The following is a 15,136-nucleotide window of genomic DNA, read 5'->3' as shown; positions in this document are numbered from 1 at the left end:
GCTGCCATTTAAACTACTATTATGCTTTAATTATATCCCTTTGTCTGGTAAGATGTTCAGTAAAGGTGCACCTCTATTTTTTACTCTTCCAAAAATCCTGAAAGTTCGTGTTGGTTAAGATGAAGAAGTTAGCTAATACCCAGTGACTATGGGATGGCTGGTTGCACATCACCCCACAGGGTGGCAGTGCAGGCTCCCGTAAACCAAATTTATAAATTCATAGAAAGGATAAGAACTCAAATGGGGAATCTGTGGTGCTACAGTTATTGCTGGGTTACAGCTTCCTGCATTACTGGCAATTACTGTTGGGGCTGTTGAATATTATAGTAATCAATACCTGAAAACCTATCTGTTTCCTGACCTTTGCTAAGTTCAGAGTACAAACACCAGACCATCTTCATAAGTCTAGCTTCTGTGAAGAAACTTCTAGAGAAGGTGTCTCTCAGGAGTTGGTTTTACTCCCAAACTTGTGGGTGGGTAGGTATTTGGAGGAACAAGGTTCTTCAGGTGAATTGCAGCAATGGGTGTAACACAGGTCTCTTTTCTCCAGATCATGCTTCTCCTCCTGAGTCCCAGCCAGGAGCTGCCGGAGTACCAGAGCATGCTTCTCAGAAAGACCAAACAGAAGCTCTTCAGAACCAAGCACACCCAGAGGTTGCTGTCCAATAGAACACAGCTATGTGTGCACAGAGGGGGTCCTGTATATTCTTCTTTTTTCATTGTCAGGGCATTTAAATCAAACTTCACCCTAGGACTGTGGAGGAGGGATTGTGCAAGGCAAAGTTTACAAGAGGAGAATGCTTACTAATTGTCCTTTGCACCCAATCCTCCATTTATTCCAAGCAAGCAAACGTTTTTACCAAACAGACAACTCTCTTGGGGATACCTTAGCAAAGGGAAATAATCAAGGGAGGAAATAGGAATGGCTTTTCCATTCAAAAGCAGGCAAAAGAGAAGGAAGTAACGGTTAGACAGCCTGACATTCTTGGGTAATTTTATCTTAAAATTTAAGAAATGTTTATGGGTAAATAAAAGGGAAGATAAGGGAATGAGTATAATGCCTCATAAATAGAGTATTGTGCTTTGTCCTCTTTCCTCTTTATCCACAATTTGTTCCAGAAGTTCCCAGAAGTTCAATGTTGAGAGCTGCTGGGTTTTGTTTTAAAACAGTTTGGTTCCCATTTATTTAATAAATTGAACCCCTTGAAGTCTTTTCTGCATTTTTTCACTCACTGCACCATCTTCCCTTTGCATATGACATGGTTTCAGCATCTGTATACTTGGCAGAAATTTTTTGCAGTTGTGTCAGAAGCACTGAGGCACTTCCCAGATGAAAGAATTAGCCAGTGACATCACCGTTGCCCTGGGGACTCCTTGGGGGTTCCTTTCCTGTCCCTGGCAGGACAAGAGCTCAACCCCACACCATGGCAACTCTTGGGTCTCAAACACGGGCTTGCTAACCTCCTGCCCAGCGTTCCAACTACTTGAGCCACTGTGCTCCTTACTTGGCAGTATGTCTTACCAAGTATGTAAAATTACTCCATCGTATGAAAAAGAGCATTTTGAGTGAATGGTCACTGACATTTTATTTTTGCCACAACTTCCTTTAGTTTGGAAGACAAAAATAATTAAAAAGAGCACATTTCTTCCTATCTTGGCTTCTGTAATACTTTGCCCATCTTTGACTTACAACTACAGTTGGGTCTGGAATAGTGCAGTCAAGTGAGTTGCACATTTTTGCTGAGTTTGTAAGCGAATCACCATGATCATTAAATGAATCTGGCTTTCCCCCCATTGACTTTTTTTGTTGGAGGCCTCCGGGAAGATCGTAAATGGCGATCACCGGACCTTGGGACGCTGCCACTATTGTAAATACATGCCAATTGCCAAGTATCCAACTTTTGATGATATTGCCGCAGGGACACTGCAGTGATTGTAAGTGTGAGGACTTATATGTAAGTATAGGTGTTGTTTGAAAGTTACTTATTTGGGTGAGTACTGGAAATTAAAATCCACACACCTTCAAGTCGCCATGGTCAAGATACACTGTTCTAGCTCATATTCCCTGGGGCTTTCTTTTTGAAATACTAGCCAGGGGTAATTGGCTTTGCTTCCCTACAAACTAGACCATGTTTTGCTACTTGCTAAGATCCCTAGAGGAGGTGCAGTACTCCATAATCACCTACAGCAAGGTTGTCAAACTTGCATCATCACGGCAGTGTCATGTGACATATCGGGACTTTTTCCCCCTTTGCTAAACTGGGTATGGGTGTGGCCAACACGTGATGCATCTGTCCCGCAGTCCGTGAGTTTGACAGCCCTGACCTACAAGCTCTGGAAAAAAAGGGCCAATAGCTGCCCAACAATCTCATCCTGATATTGGATGGAGTTTGAATCAGCTGTGAATCACAGGAGCCTGTGATACTGTACTATATGAATAAGTTCTTGGCTGTCCTTTTCACAGGCAGCTCCTCCCAAAGGAAGGAAGATGAATTTCGTGGGAGTAACCGAGAGCAATGAACTCCTTTCCCGAGTTGTACAGGGAGTGCAGCATTCCCAGGACACCTACATCATTCTAATGCCCTAAAAAGCTTGTACATGCTTGCTTTAAGTACGGTCCCTACCCTAGAGTTTCCCATCTCTGATTGCACAAGTTTAAACAGCCACTAGGTGGTGGTAGGAAAGATGTAAAGAAAAAGGAGCTTTTTGCTGACATCTAGCTGTTGTCCTGATTTGTGCAGCCCAGATATGCAAGGCCTAGCTTTTGACACATGGAAAGTACAGAAATGATCCAGGAGAAATAATTAGGCAATGTACGAGAGAGAAATTAAAAACCCTACCTGCTTTGCTATGTTGATTGAACTTTGAACCTGTGGAATGTCTTCAAGATTAGTAGGAGGAAATTCACCTCTGATCCTGGAACTTATTTTACTGATTCTAGTTATTCAACTGGGCTTTTAAGTGGTATAAACCATTGCAAATTTTAAATACAGTCATACCTTGGCGCACAACTGCTTCAAAACTTGTTGAATTTGGTATTCATTTTAAAGCAGAAATCTTGTTTTATACTTTTTTTCTCCCTGTAGTTGATATGCAAGGAAGAACTTGCTAACATTGGCTGCCTCGTGACTTGCTGTTTTTTCTGGCCAAAACAGCATGTGGTTTCTTGGTACTTGTCAGTTTTAGTATTTGTCCCATCTTCCAGAATGAATTACTGATGAGGAGCGAGGTACCACTGTAAATGACCTTGGCTTTTTAAAAAATAACATTGAAAAAAAACATTCATATAATTTAAGCTTTGGTTGTGAAACTTTTAGAGTTAATATTATAGTTTATAATAATACCTGAAAATAGAAATAAAACGATTTGTGGCAAAAAAAAAAAAAGCTAAGATAGTGATAAGTGCCTTAGGTGCAATCCCAAATTATTTGGAGCATCATTTGAACACCATCAGCATTGACAAAATCGCCAATTGTAAAAAGCAGCTTTACTTGGAAAAGGGTTACATCCTGTGACAATACAGGTAGTCTTCAACTTATGGCTATTTGTTTAATGTCTGTTTGAAGTTACAGTGGCATTGAAAAAAGGGACATGATCTTTTTTCCACATTTACAAGAATTACAGCATTCTCATGGTATTATCAAAATTTGGATGCTTGGCAACTAGCATGTATTTATGATGGTTGCAGTGTTCTGGCGTCATGTGATAAACTTTTGCAACCTGACAAGCAAGTTCAATGGGGGAAGCCAGATTCACTTAACAACCATGTTACTAACTGCAGTGATTCCCTTAACAGTGATGGTAAGAAAGATTGTAAAATTGAACTGTCTCACTTAGCAACAGAGATGGGCTCAATTGTGGTGGTAAGTTGAAGATAGCCTGTATCTCTGATACTATCACATAACTACATCTGCCTGACCAAGGACTTAGTGAAGATATCAAAAGGTTGACTCAGCCTTCCATCCTTTATAAGGTAGGTAAAATGAGGACCCAGATTGTTGGGGGGGCAATAAGTTGACTTTGTAAATATATACAAATAGAATGAGACTATTGCCTTATACACTGTAAGCCGCCCTGAGTCTTCGGAGAAGGGCGGGGTATAAATGTAAACAAAAACAAAAACAAAAAAATATATACTTGCCTGCAGAAGTTGTAAATGCTCCAACACTGGAATTTTTAAGAAAATGTTGGATAGCCATTTGTCTGAAATGGTGTAGGGTTTCCTGCCTCGGCAGGGGGTTGGACTAGAAGACCTCCAAGGTCCTTTCCAACTCTGTTGTTATATTATATTATATATTATATAAAATTGCCAAATCTAATCTAAACATCTGGCTGATTGACCAACCTTGTTAATAGTAAAATTGCCAAATCTAATCTAAACATCTGGCTGATTGACCAACCTTGTTAATAGTAATATAAATATATTATTTAAATAAGCATGAAGGTATTTCCAGAATCCTTCCCAGGGATCCATTGGTCACAATGGTCCCAGACATTGAGAGAACCTTACTGAACCTCCAGTGAGGTGGCTATGTCTCTTCCTCCTTTCTCTACACTACTTGCCCATAGGGCAGCTAATGTAATTTCAAACTTAGTTATGACATTACGTTACATCGTCTGCAAAACACTTGCTTAATTGAAATATGTCTTACAACAGTCATTCCAACAATCCAGTCATAGTTAACAACACTTGCTAAAGGAGCTCAACCACATCTATTAATGTAAGAGAGCTGTAGTGAGCCACAGGAAGCTTATGTTTCAAACTGTAATTGATGTATTATTTCCCATATTTTCACTTAAATGTTCTGAACTGTAGAAGCCTTACCATTGGTCACTCACTGAATCAGACTCATTATCTTCCTGGATTTCCACAGAGCAAACCCTGGTCCATGCATGTAGACATGTACATGTGTACACACAAATATGCCTGCCCCTCTAAGGTACAGTATATTGGAAACCAGAGATGATACACCTCCACATGGAACCTACTAATGACTTAAGAAGTGTATTATTCTTTTTGTTGTCACAACCTATTCAACAACTACTTCTGAGTCAGTGAGAAGAATTAGAACATAAGTCATCTATTTCCCTCATGATTTCTCACGGGGCTTAAGTTATTCAGAGTAAGGAAGAAATGGAGCCACTTGAAAATGTAGACTCAACCTCCTTTTGAACCCATATTCCATAGATTCTTTAACAAGAGTTTAAATCAGTGACTGTGGTTATGTTGCGAATGGATCAACTTGGATTGGGTTTATACATAATTTCCACAACGCAAGTAAATGAAATGTGATATTAGCCCCAGAGAACAGAATGTACATAATGTGGATGCCTGTTGGTTCTCTGTGATGGTATGAAGTGTTGTGAAAGAAATTTAAATCAGGAAAATAAATTAGGTGTTGAATGAAGAATTCCTTCAAGAAAGAAAAACCTCTCCCATCAAATAAGTGGGCTAACTAGAGAAGTGAATGAATATATTATGCCAGATCACATCAACCCTTGTCTTAATAAGGTTTCACACAGTGAGGGGAAACTAGGGAGACGATGAGTTCTAGTCCTACCGTAGGCATGAAAGCCAGGTGGGTGACTTTGGACCAGTCACTCAACCCATCTCATAGAGTTGTGGGGAAAATAAGAGAAAACAGGAGTATTAGGTATGTTTGACATTTTGAGTTATTTATAAAAATAATAAAGGTAAGATTTAAAAAATCTTACATTGTTGCTTAGAAGTTACATTAAACAAATCTTCCCCCATAATAGTAATCTCTTGAAGTGTTGTCATTTCATACTATACCCTCTTTATCTTTACCCTAATATTGATGGGAAGTGTATTTCAACCTTGGCTGCTTGAAGATGGGTGGACTTCAACTCCAAGCCGCAGGCTGGGGAATTCTGGGAGTTGAAGTCCACCCATCTTCAAGCGGCCAAGATTGAGAAACACTGCTGTTGGGAGTTAATAGTCCAACACATTTGGAGGGTCTCAGAAGAAAACAAGTTGAATGAAATCATGCTTGTATTCAAGCCTCTTAATTCTATTTTGTGCTGCTTATTGTAGGAGTGGAAAAATTCTTACAATAATAACACAAAATTTAAACCGGAAGTATTTCCAAATGCTGTCAGAAAGGTAATGAGGTGTATGTAATCTGTTGTAAGGAACAAAGGGTTTGTCAACAAGCACGCATGGCTTTCATATGTTTCTGCTTAATTATATGGAATAAGACCGGCAATGTCAGAAAAAACAAAAATAAGTTGAAGGACATGGGAATGAGTTGTATGATGGTATACGAAGAAAAAGAGTCATGAATGAATATGCACCAAATCTGAAAAAACAATTGTTACCAAACTGCCTTCCATTGAAGACCTGTATACTGCACGAGTCAAAAAGAGGGCTGTGAAAATATTTACAGACACCCTCACATCCTGGACATAAACTGTTTCAACTCCTACCCTCAAAACAACGCTATAGAGCACTGCACACCAGAATGACTAGACACAGGAACAGAGTTTTCCTGAACACCATCACTCTGCTTAACAAATAATTCCCTCAACACTGTCAAAACTATTTACTAAATCTGCACTACTATTAATCTCATCGTTCCCATCACCCATCTCCTTCTCCTTATGACTATGATTGTAACTTTGTTGCTTGTATCCTTACAATTTATATTGATATTGTTTCCTGATTTGTACCCTATGACTATCATTAAGTATTGTACCTTATGATTCTTGATGAACGTATCTTTTCCTTTATGTATACTGAGAGCATATGCACCAAGACAAATTCCTTGTATGTGCAATCACACTTGGCCAATAAAAATTCTGTTCTGTTCTGTTCTATTCTATTCTAAATGGAATGACCAAGTTGAACAAAAGACATCAACAAAAGGGTTTAATCAAACAGAATGAAGGAGGATCAAGGTACAAAATCATCCTATGAAGGAAAAATAGACTAGGTTAAGGGGAAGGGAAAGACAAAATAAATTAGGATTAGACAGAGACGGCGAAACTCTGAATAAGAAAAGTAAATTTTAAGAACCAAAGGCAACATATGAATTAGTGACCAAAATTGTGGAAATCTTTTGAGAAAAGTATTTTTGAGGTTTGATGGCTAATAACACCACTTTTTATGTGAGTTTCAAGAGAATCATATTCCACTGATGGAGTAGCCTGGGAATAGCCCAGACCTTAACCCAATTGAAAATCTATGGAGCTGACTAAAGAAACTTGTTAGTCAGAAGTGATCCAGCAATAAAACCCAGTTAATAGAAGCAATCATTCAATGTTGGTTTCACATTATAACAGCTGCAGAACTAAAAGATTTGGTTCACTCCATGGAAAGATGCTGTAAGGCCGTAATTCATGCTAAAGGTTACTCAACTAAGTATTAACTGACCTGATAATTTTTGTATATCTTGGTTTTTCTATGGTGATAATTTTTGTATATCATTTTTTTCTATTTTTAACTTTTCTTCTTTATACTGTAACTACTATTCTAATAGCAAATCCATCATAAAAGTTATTGCATTATCTTGATTAAATTATCTTTCCATTGATATATAATTTTATGGTACTACTCAGGGGTGAAATCTAAAAATTTTCCCTACTGGTTCTGTGGGCGTGGCTTAATTAGTGGGCATGGCTTGGTGGTCAGGTGACTGAATGGTCACAGCCAATAATAAAAATAATAAAGTATACAAAACTTGGGAGCGCACCGATCTACCTTCTTTAAAAATAGAGGCACCGGTCTACTAATTGCCTTTTTTTGGGAGGCACCAGTCTACCTTCTTTAAAAATAGAGGCACCGGTCTACTAGCCGCCTACAATGCTGATCAGCTGTAGTGCCTTTGAAGCGCCGCGGCAGTCATTTAAGACCGTTTGCAGCTATATCACCACCGAGAGCTTCAGGGACAGAGAAGAGGAACAGTGAGGTGTGGGTGGTGGTGGTGGAGGGATTTTTGCTACTGGTTCTCCGAACTATCCGCCTCTATTGCTACTGGATCATGCGATCTGGTCGGAAACGGGAGCATTCCACCCCTGGTACTACTCCAAAAAAAAATAAATGATGTTATTAGCTAGTTTTAGAAAATACACTTTTCCCAAAAGGTTTCCACAATTTTGGCCACTACAGTATATGTGCATGGTAGAAATCTGGATTTTAGGGACTTCTGGTTGACATCGTGGTGAAAATGGCTTAGAAAATAGCAGGCTCCCCCAAGCCCTGTGAAATTCAGATGGTAATCACTCAGGAGACCCTATGGGGTCAAAGCTACCTTATAGAGGCGGCAAAGAAAGGAGAGGTGCTTCTTGGACCATGAGGATTCGCAGTTTCCTTGGTAGGTCCAAACCAAGCTCTCCTGAATGGCAGCAGAGACAATGGCCATTTTTGGCAGTCACAAGCTGGGAAAACTGGAGCCATAAGATTTCTGCTGGAGTGGTCCATGGACAGAGCACTGAAACTGGGTGACATAACTTCCAACTATTTCTCCAAAGATTTAATTTAAGTACAAGAAATTTAAAAGATAATCTCAAAACGTTAAGGAAGCGGCAATTAGACACACGGAGAAGATTAAAGACTGAAAATTAAGAGGTGAAAGAAATGCCCAAGGAAAGCTTTAAAATACAGAAAGTCTGGAAAAAAGCTTAAAGAATATGAAAGGTGATTTTTTGGGAGAAACTGTCTTAATTATTTGTATTTTTAAAACCCTTGGACTTATTGGATAATCATCTGTTTTTGACATACTGTTTAATGTTGGATGGGAGCAGGAGAGCCATCTACTATAAGAAGATGAGCACTACAGCATCAGTACTCTTAGTGAAAGTGGTCCAATACACATAAATTCTAAAACAGGGGTCTCCAAACTTGGCAACTTTAAAACTTGTGGATTGGAGCTGGGAGTTGAAGTCCACAAGTCTTAAAGTTGTCAAGATTGGAGACCCCTGGTCTAAAACACAAAATAGAAGAAAGTAAACAATACCTGGAAGGCAGCATGACCTTGAATTTATTCTAAAAGATGATTTGGATATTTTGAAAATATCTAATGAGTTTCTTTTTCCTCTTGAAGATTTCTAAGATGAACTAAATTGCAAATAACTAAACTTTATTGAAACTGGATATTGGATTATTGATTTGAAAGATTGGAGGAACCTAGTGGATTAATTTTGGATTTGGATTATTAAGGCTATTTGACAGAACATTCTACGAAGCAAAAGAAGAAAGGTGATAGAAGAAAACAGAAAAGAAGAAAAGTTAAATAAGACTTTAAAATTTGGACAATTGGGAAGATATGTAATTGGAAAATCACAAGGCTGTAAACTACTAAAGAATTTTAAAGATTATAAATTTAGGGGATTTGGAGGTATAATTATGGGATTGCTTGAATTTTTTTAAGTTGGAGTTTTTAAATATTCAGACGTTGGAAGCAAAGAGGTATACTGAGTAATCTTTATTAAATTATTACAAAATGGATCTACAGGTGATAATAGAGACAAATGAAATAATTTTGATGCTCAAAAACATGCATGAAACTATAAAGAACAATAAGGAGACAAGGGGATTTTGTAAAGATAAAAAAATGAGTGTAGAAGCCATGCAACAATTGGGGGGAAAAGATGAACATGATATTCAGGAAATAGATGAGAAATTAGAAGAAGCAGTGGAAGGAAAAAATCAAAATGAGATGCAAGAAGATAAAGATAATGAAGAGAAAGGATTACCATATTTTTCAGACTATAAAATGCACCAGATTATAAAATGCATCTTAATTTTTGGGGAGGAAAACAAGAAAAAAATAATTATGCCTACCAGCATCAGGATCAGCTTCCACTCGGATTTTGATAACGATTAGCACAGATCTTTTTATCCATTTAAAACAAACCCTATCACTCTACGCACATTTAACTGGAGTGGGTGGGGGATGATTTTTCATGGGGGCAGAAGGGGGACTTGGCACCGAAGGCTCCACCCTTGAGATGCCCCTATCTTCCTATGTATAGCCATAGGCATTGAAAGCCTGGCTTTCTTGCAGCAAGGCCTGATAGAGACGCAACACTTCAGTCCTCCTGGATGCTGCCATCTTTAAAGACAGTGCTGGGCTTCCTGCCAAGTCCCATCTGTATTTGCTGCCTTGGTTGGAGCCTGATCCGGAAGCGGCCCAGGGAAGCGCAGAGGTTGGAACTCGGTTGGCGAAGCGGGCAATGCGCAGGGGGCGTAAGGCAAGGTGCTGCCACCCGAAAACACTGTTGCCATGATCTCCGCTGCCTGGAAGTCTCAGCTGCCTCCCTGATTCCAAAAATGGGGTATGCGGAGGCAAAAAAAGAGCATCGCATTTTTGGGCAGTTCCAGGCAGCTGAGATTGCGGTAACACTGTTTTTGGGTGGCAATGCCTTGCCTTACGCCCCCTATGCAGCGCCAGCAAGTCACCAGTTCCTTGAATCTGCAAGCCCACTCAGTATACCCAAAGCCTGCAGGTGGTTTGCATGGACCACCCTCACCCTATGCCATGCAGCAGCCATGCGGGCAGAAATCTTGGGAGGTTAAGGAAAAGTCTAATGCTGTAGGGAATGGGGATCTCCAGTCCTTGCACAAGTTGTGAAGGCATTCATCAGAACTGCTGGAGCTGCTTCCAGACTCTGAGCTCTTGGTGGCTAAAGGGAAGAAGAAAACTCTGGGCACATTGAGAAGACACACACTGTTGCTGGAAGAAGGAGAGCACTGCGCTTTTCTGACTTGTTGATAAATGAATCTGGGAGAAAGCAGCAGCCGGCCATTGTGGAGGCGGCACTGATCCGTTTCGGGTAGTCAAAAGGCCAAGCAGCTGTGCGGAGCTGAGGCATTTCTCCTTCACGCTGCCGCCCAGCTGCTCAGTGCAGTTTAGTTTAAGATAAAATCGAACGCGTCCAGAAATATTTTACTAGAAGAGTTATTCGCTCCTCCGAAAACAACAAAATACCTTATACCACCAGGCTAGAAATCCTGGGACTAGAAAACTTAGAACTCAGCCGACTTTGACATGACCTGTTTAACACACAAAATCATCTACTGCAATATCCTTCCTGTAAAAGACTACTTCAGCTTCAATTGCAATAATACAAGAGCAAACAATAGATTTAAACTTAATGTCAACAGCTTCAAACTTGATTGCAGAAAATATGACTTCTGTATCAGAGTTGTTAACGCTTGGAACTCATTACCTGACTCCATAGTCTCCACTCAAAATCCCAAAATCTTCAACCAAAAACTGTCTACTATTGACCTCACCCCATTCCTAAGAGGACTATAAGGGGCGTGCATAAGAGCACAAAAGTGCCTACCGTTCCTGTCCAATTGTTCCCTTCATTATATCAAATTAACATAGCTGTTGCATGCTTTTACTTATATATACATATTTTTCTTTCATGATATGTTGTTTTTATTTATGATGATGTTTGTGTATACTGTTGTGACAAAAATAAATAAAAATAAATAAAAAAATTTGAAAAAAAGAGAGCAAGGGGGGGAGAACCAACCTCGACAGCAGATGGAGCCCCTCTGGGCACGAAGATCGTTTGGGAGGAGAAGGTGGCTGAGGAAGGAGGAATGTAGGCACAAGGGAAGGTGCAAAAACGAGGGGGGGGGACTGCAGGAGAAGCAGCCCTTCTCCCCTTCTTCTAGCAACAGGAGTGTGTGTCTTCTCAACATGCCCAGTTTTCTTCTTCCCTTTAGCCACCGGGGATTAGGTAATCTAATTGTATTATTAATATTAATAGTCTGTTATAGTATATTGTGAACTTAAACTTTTAAGAATTAAAAATTGTGGGGATTTTGAAATATATTCCCGGGATTGATTAAATTTTGTTAATATTTGGCCGCCTTAGTACTAGACATTTTGGATATTGAAATTATGGTGGAATAATGAGTAATTTTCAAAATATTAAATATTAGTAACTTAGTAGAGGATACCAAACAAGTCAGTTCTAGAGGAGATAACAAACAAATCAGTTCTAGAGGAGATCAACCCTGACTGCTCTTTAGAAGGCCAGATCCTGAAGATGAAACTGAAATACTTTGGCTACCTAATGAGAAAGAAGGACTCACTGGAGAAGAGCCTAATGCTGGGAAAGATTGAGGGCAAAAGAAGAACGGGACGACAGAGAACGAGGTGGCTGGATGGAGTCACTGAAGCAGTAGGCATGAGTTTAAATGGACTCCAGAGGATGGTAGAGGACAGGAAGGCTTGGAGGAATGTTGTCCATGGGGTCGCGATGGGTCGGACACAACTTCGCAACTAACAACAACAAGAGGATAACAAATACATGGAGCAAAGAAATATTTATGTTTAAATGAATTAATGGAAAAAATGATAAAAGAATTATAGAGAATGGTACTGTTGAAATTGGAAGATCAGGATTATGCATACTTATTTGTATCATTACTGTTAGCATTGTTTAAAAAAGATTTGACCCAGTCAATACACTGTCCACAAAATATGCATAGTATGTTATTATATTAAAAAAAATTAAAATATTTTTTTAAAAATCTGGATTTTATTTATTTGACGATTTATAAGACCACACAACTCAAACTGTATGACTCTGGCTGGCCTACAGCATAAATACACAATAAGAGTGACAATAACAAAAAATAACTAACAACAGACAATAATTAAAAAGGCTAAAATGTTTACAAGGACAGAACAATGTAGAAAGGTATAGTGAATGATGTTGGCTTAAACTAAATTTAATTGTATTTCCTTTTATTTTCCCCTTATGTCATTAATATATTTGGCTTGCTATTTATTACTCACTTTCCTTAGCTGCCATAATGAGATCGAATATAGTGTGATAGGCATGTATTTAAATATGGATGGATGAAGATTTGTGCAAATATTTTGCTCTTTTCAATAGTTATAGTTTTTCCCAATCACAAGCCTTCAAGATTACTTTAATTTACAGTTTCCATAACTTCTATCTAATATGGAGAATTCTGTGAATTGTAGTCTGAAGTTATCTGTAAAGCCTCCAAGCTGGGTAACTCAGATCCCAATCTTGATTTGTCATCCAAAATTAGGCCTAATATTATGGTACTGACGGAAGTCTACCTCACGTCAAGGGTTATCTAATAAAACATGTAATAATACTCTTATATTTTTTCCCTCAGTTATTTTAGGATGGTTCCTTAGAGATGTTTGTGTCAGGCATTGGCTTAAGTTATTTTTAATATGGATGACTGAATCACCCTTGGTATGTAAGCTTAAATTCCTGTTGCATGAAAAGATCCAGACTCAGCACAAGTCATTTCTGTGGATATGACTTGGACTCTTTTACAATGATTGTTTCTCCCAGAAGAAATATCTTTCTTCTGATACAGGTAGTCCTCATCTTACAACAGTTCATTTAGTGACCGTTCAATATTACAATGGCACTGAAGAAAGGGACTTAATGACTGTTTTTCACAATTATGACCGTTGCAGGATGCCCGTGGCCCACATGCTCACTATTCAGATGCTTGGTCACTGACTCATATTCATGAGTGATTCTCTTTTGCAACCTTCTGACAAGCAAAGTCAGCCAGATTCACTTAACAACATTACTAATTTAATAACTGCAGTGATTCACTTAACAACTGTGGCAAGAAAGGTGGTAAAATGGGCAGAATTCACTTAGCAAATGTTTCACTTAGCAACAGAAATTTTGAGCTAAATTGTGGTCGTAAATTGCGGATTACCTGTATCTAGTTGCCATTATTTATTTCATAGGTATCGTAGCCCTTGTTTGTTTAGTGACCATTCAAATAAATGGCCCTGAAAAAAGTGACATATGACACATAAACACTGTAAACCAGTGTTTACAGTTACAACCATTGCAGCATCCCCAGGGTTACATGATCAAAATTTGATACTCTTGATAACTGGCATGTATTTGACATTATGAACTGTATTTGGCAATTCATAAGTAGAGTCAAGCTGATCAAAAACTGCCCTACCCGACATTTAAAAGCTGTTGATTTAAAAAAAGAAAAAAGAAAAACCCAAGCTTAAAAGCTTTGAGAACATCACATAATTTAACAATCCTGCCTAAAGCAGACCCTTCAATTGGCAAATCTGAGTATACTAAACTTGTGTTTTACACCAATTTTAATACAGCCTTAGAAACTGCAGATGTGATTTACTTTTGGAAGATGGAGGGATAAGGAAGACTATTGTTCTGATATCAGCCTGGAGAAATTCCCAGTTTCGGTCATCAACTTCTTGTAGGCTGGGAAAGGAATCTTAGCCCTAGGATACTTATGTAAGCACCATTTCTCAACCTTTGCTTCTTCCATGTTTGTGGCGGTCAATTCCCAGAAATCCCCAGCCAACACAGCTACTGCTGAGAACATCCAAGGGTTGACATTTGCAAAGCTGGAAGTGACTACGGTTGGCGTGGACAGTGCTGAGCTACTACATGAACCAGCAATCTCACTGTGATCTGGTTTTTGCACGTCATGTCAGCCATAAGCAGCCTTGATTGATTGGTTTTGGTTCGGAGTGCTACATAAACTGAGCTTTGTAAACAACTATTGTGGTTTAACATTTTGCTTAAATCCAGGCAAATGTTTTCTTCTAATAATCATGGTTTAGGAGGTTCTATGAATGAAATTTTATATAGAAAGCTGCTGTTGTCCTGAACTCGGATTAAGGACAGGAAAAACAAAATATTTTGGTCACACTGTATATGGATGAATAACCTAAATTAGCATGGTAAACATCAGGTGGGTGGGGTAGAAGGGGAAGGATTAGATTTGATAAAAGAAGGTGAGAGGTTGTGAAAATTTCAATATGTGAAACTTGAGCAAGAGTACTTAATATCTGGCAATATTTACATATCTTCTATTCAACTACATGTATTCATTATTTAATATTAGGGGTTCCATTGACGCTTCTAGCAGAATTACATCTGTCGTGATCCTTAGGAGGGCATCGTTGTTACCAATTGTTAGCTGATGTGATAATCTACAAAAAAAAAATTAATGACTATTATGTCTTTTATAGAATGGAAAACCTGGAAAATAGTCTTTTAAAGATTGAGCTACCAGATTCCTGAAGAATAAAGCTATCAATTCTTCTTATGTGTGACATAGTTTACAACAGGTGCTAGGGACTATAAGCAGGATATTCTG

General features: G+C 38.7%; 1 protein-coding gene across 1 annotated transcript in view; it reads left to right on the top strand.

The window, feature by feature from the left end:
- NUCB1 (nucleobindin 1) overlaps nucleotides 1-6,832 on the top strand; it is a 54,927-nt gene extending 48,095 nt beyond the window's left edge. The window contains exon 13 of the mRNA XM_058180633.1: nucleotides 551-6,832. Coding sequence (XP_058036616.1) covers nucleotides 551-669 — 119 coding nt within the window. The 3' untranslated portion in view covers nucleotides 670-6,832. The remainder of the gene's footprint in view (nucleotides 1-550) is intronic.
- Nucleotides 6,833-15,136: the final 8,304 nt, after the last annotated feature.

Source organism: Ahaetulla prasina, chromosome 4, assembly GCF_028640845.1.
Source record: "Ahaetulla prasina isolate Xishuangbanna chromosome 4, ASM2864084v1, whole genome shotgun sequence".
NCBI classification, from domain to species: domain Eukaryota; kingdom Metazoa; phylum Chordata; class Lepidosauria; order Squamata; family Colubridae; genus Ahaetulla; species Ahaetulla prasina.
This window is presented reverse-complemented; position numbering and strand designations above follow the sequence as displayed.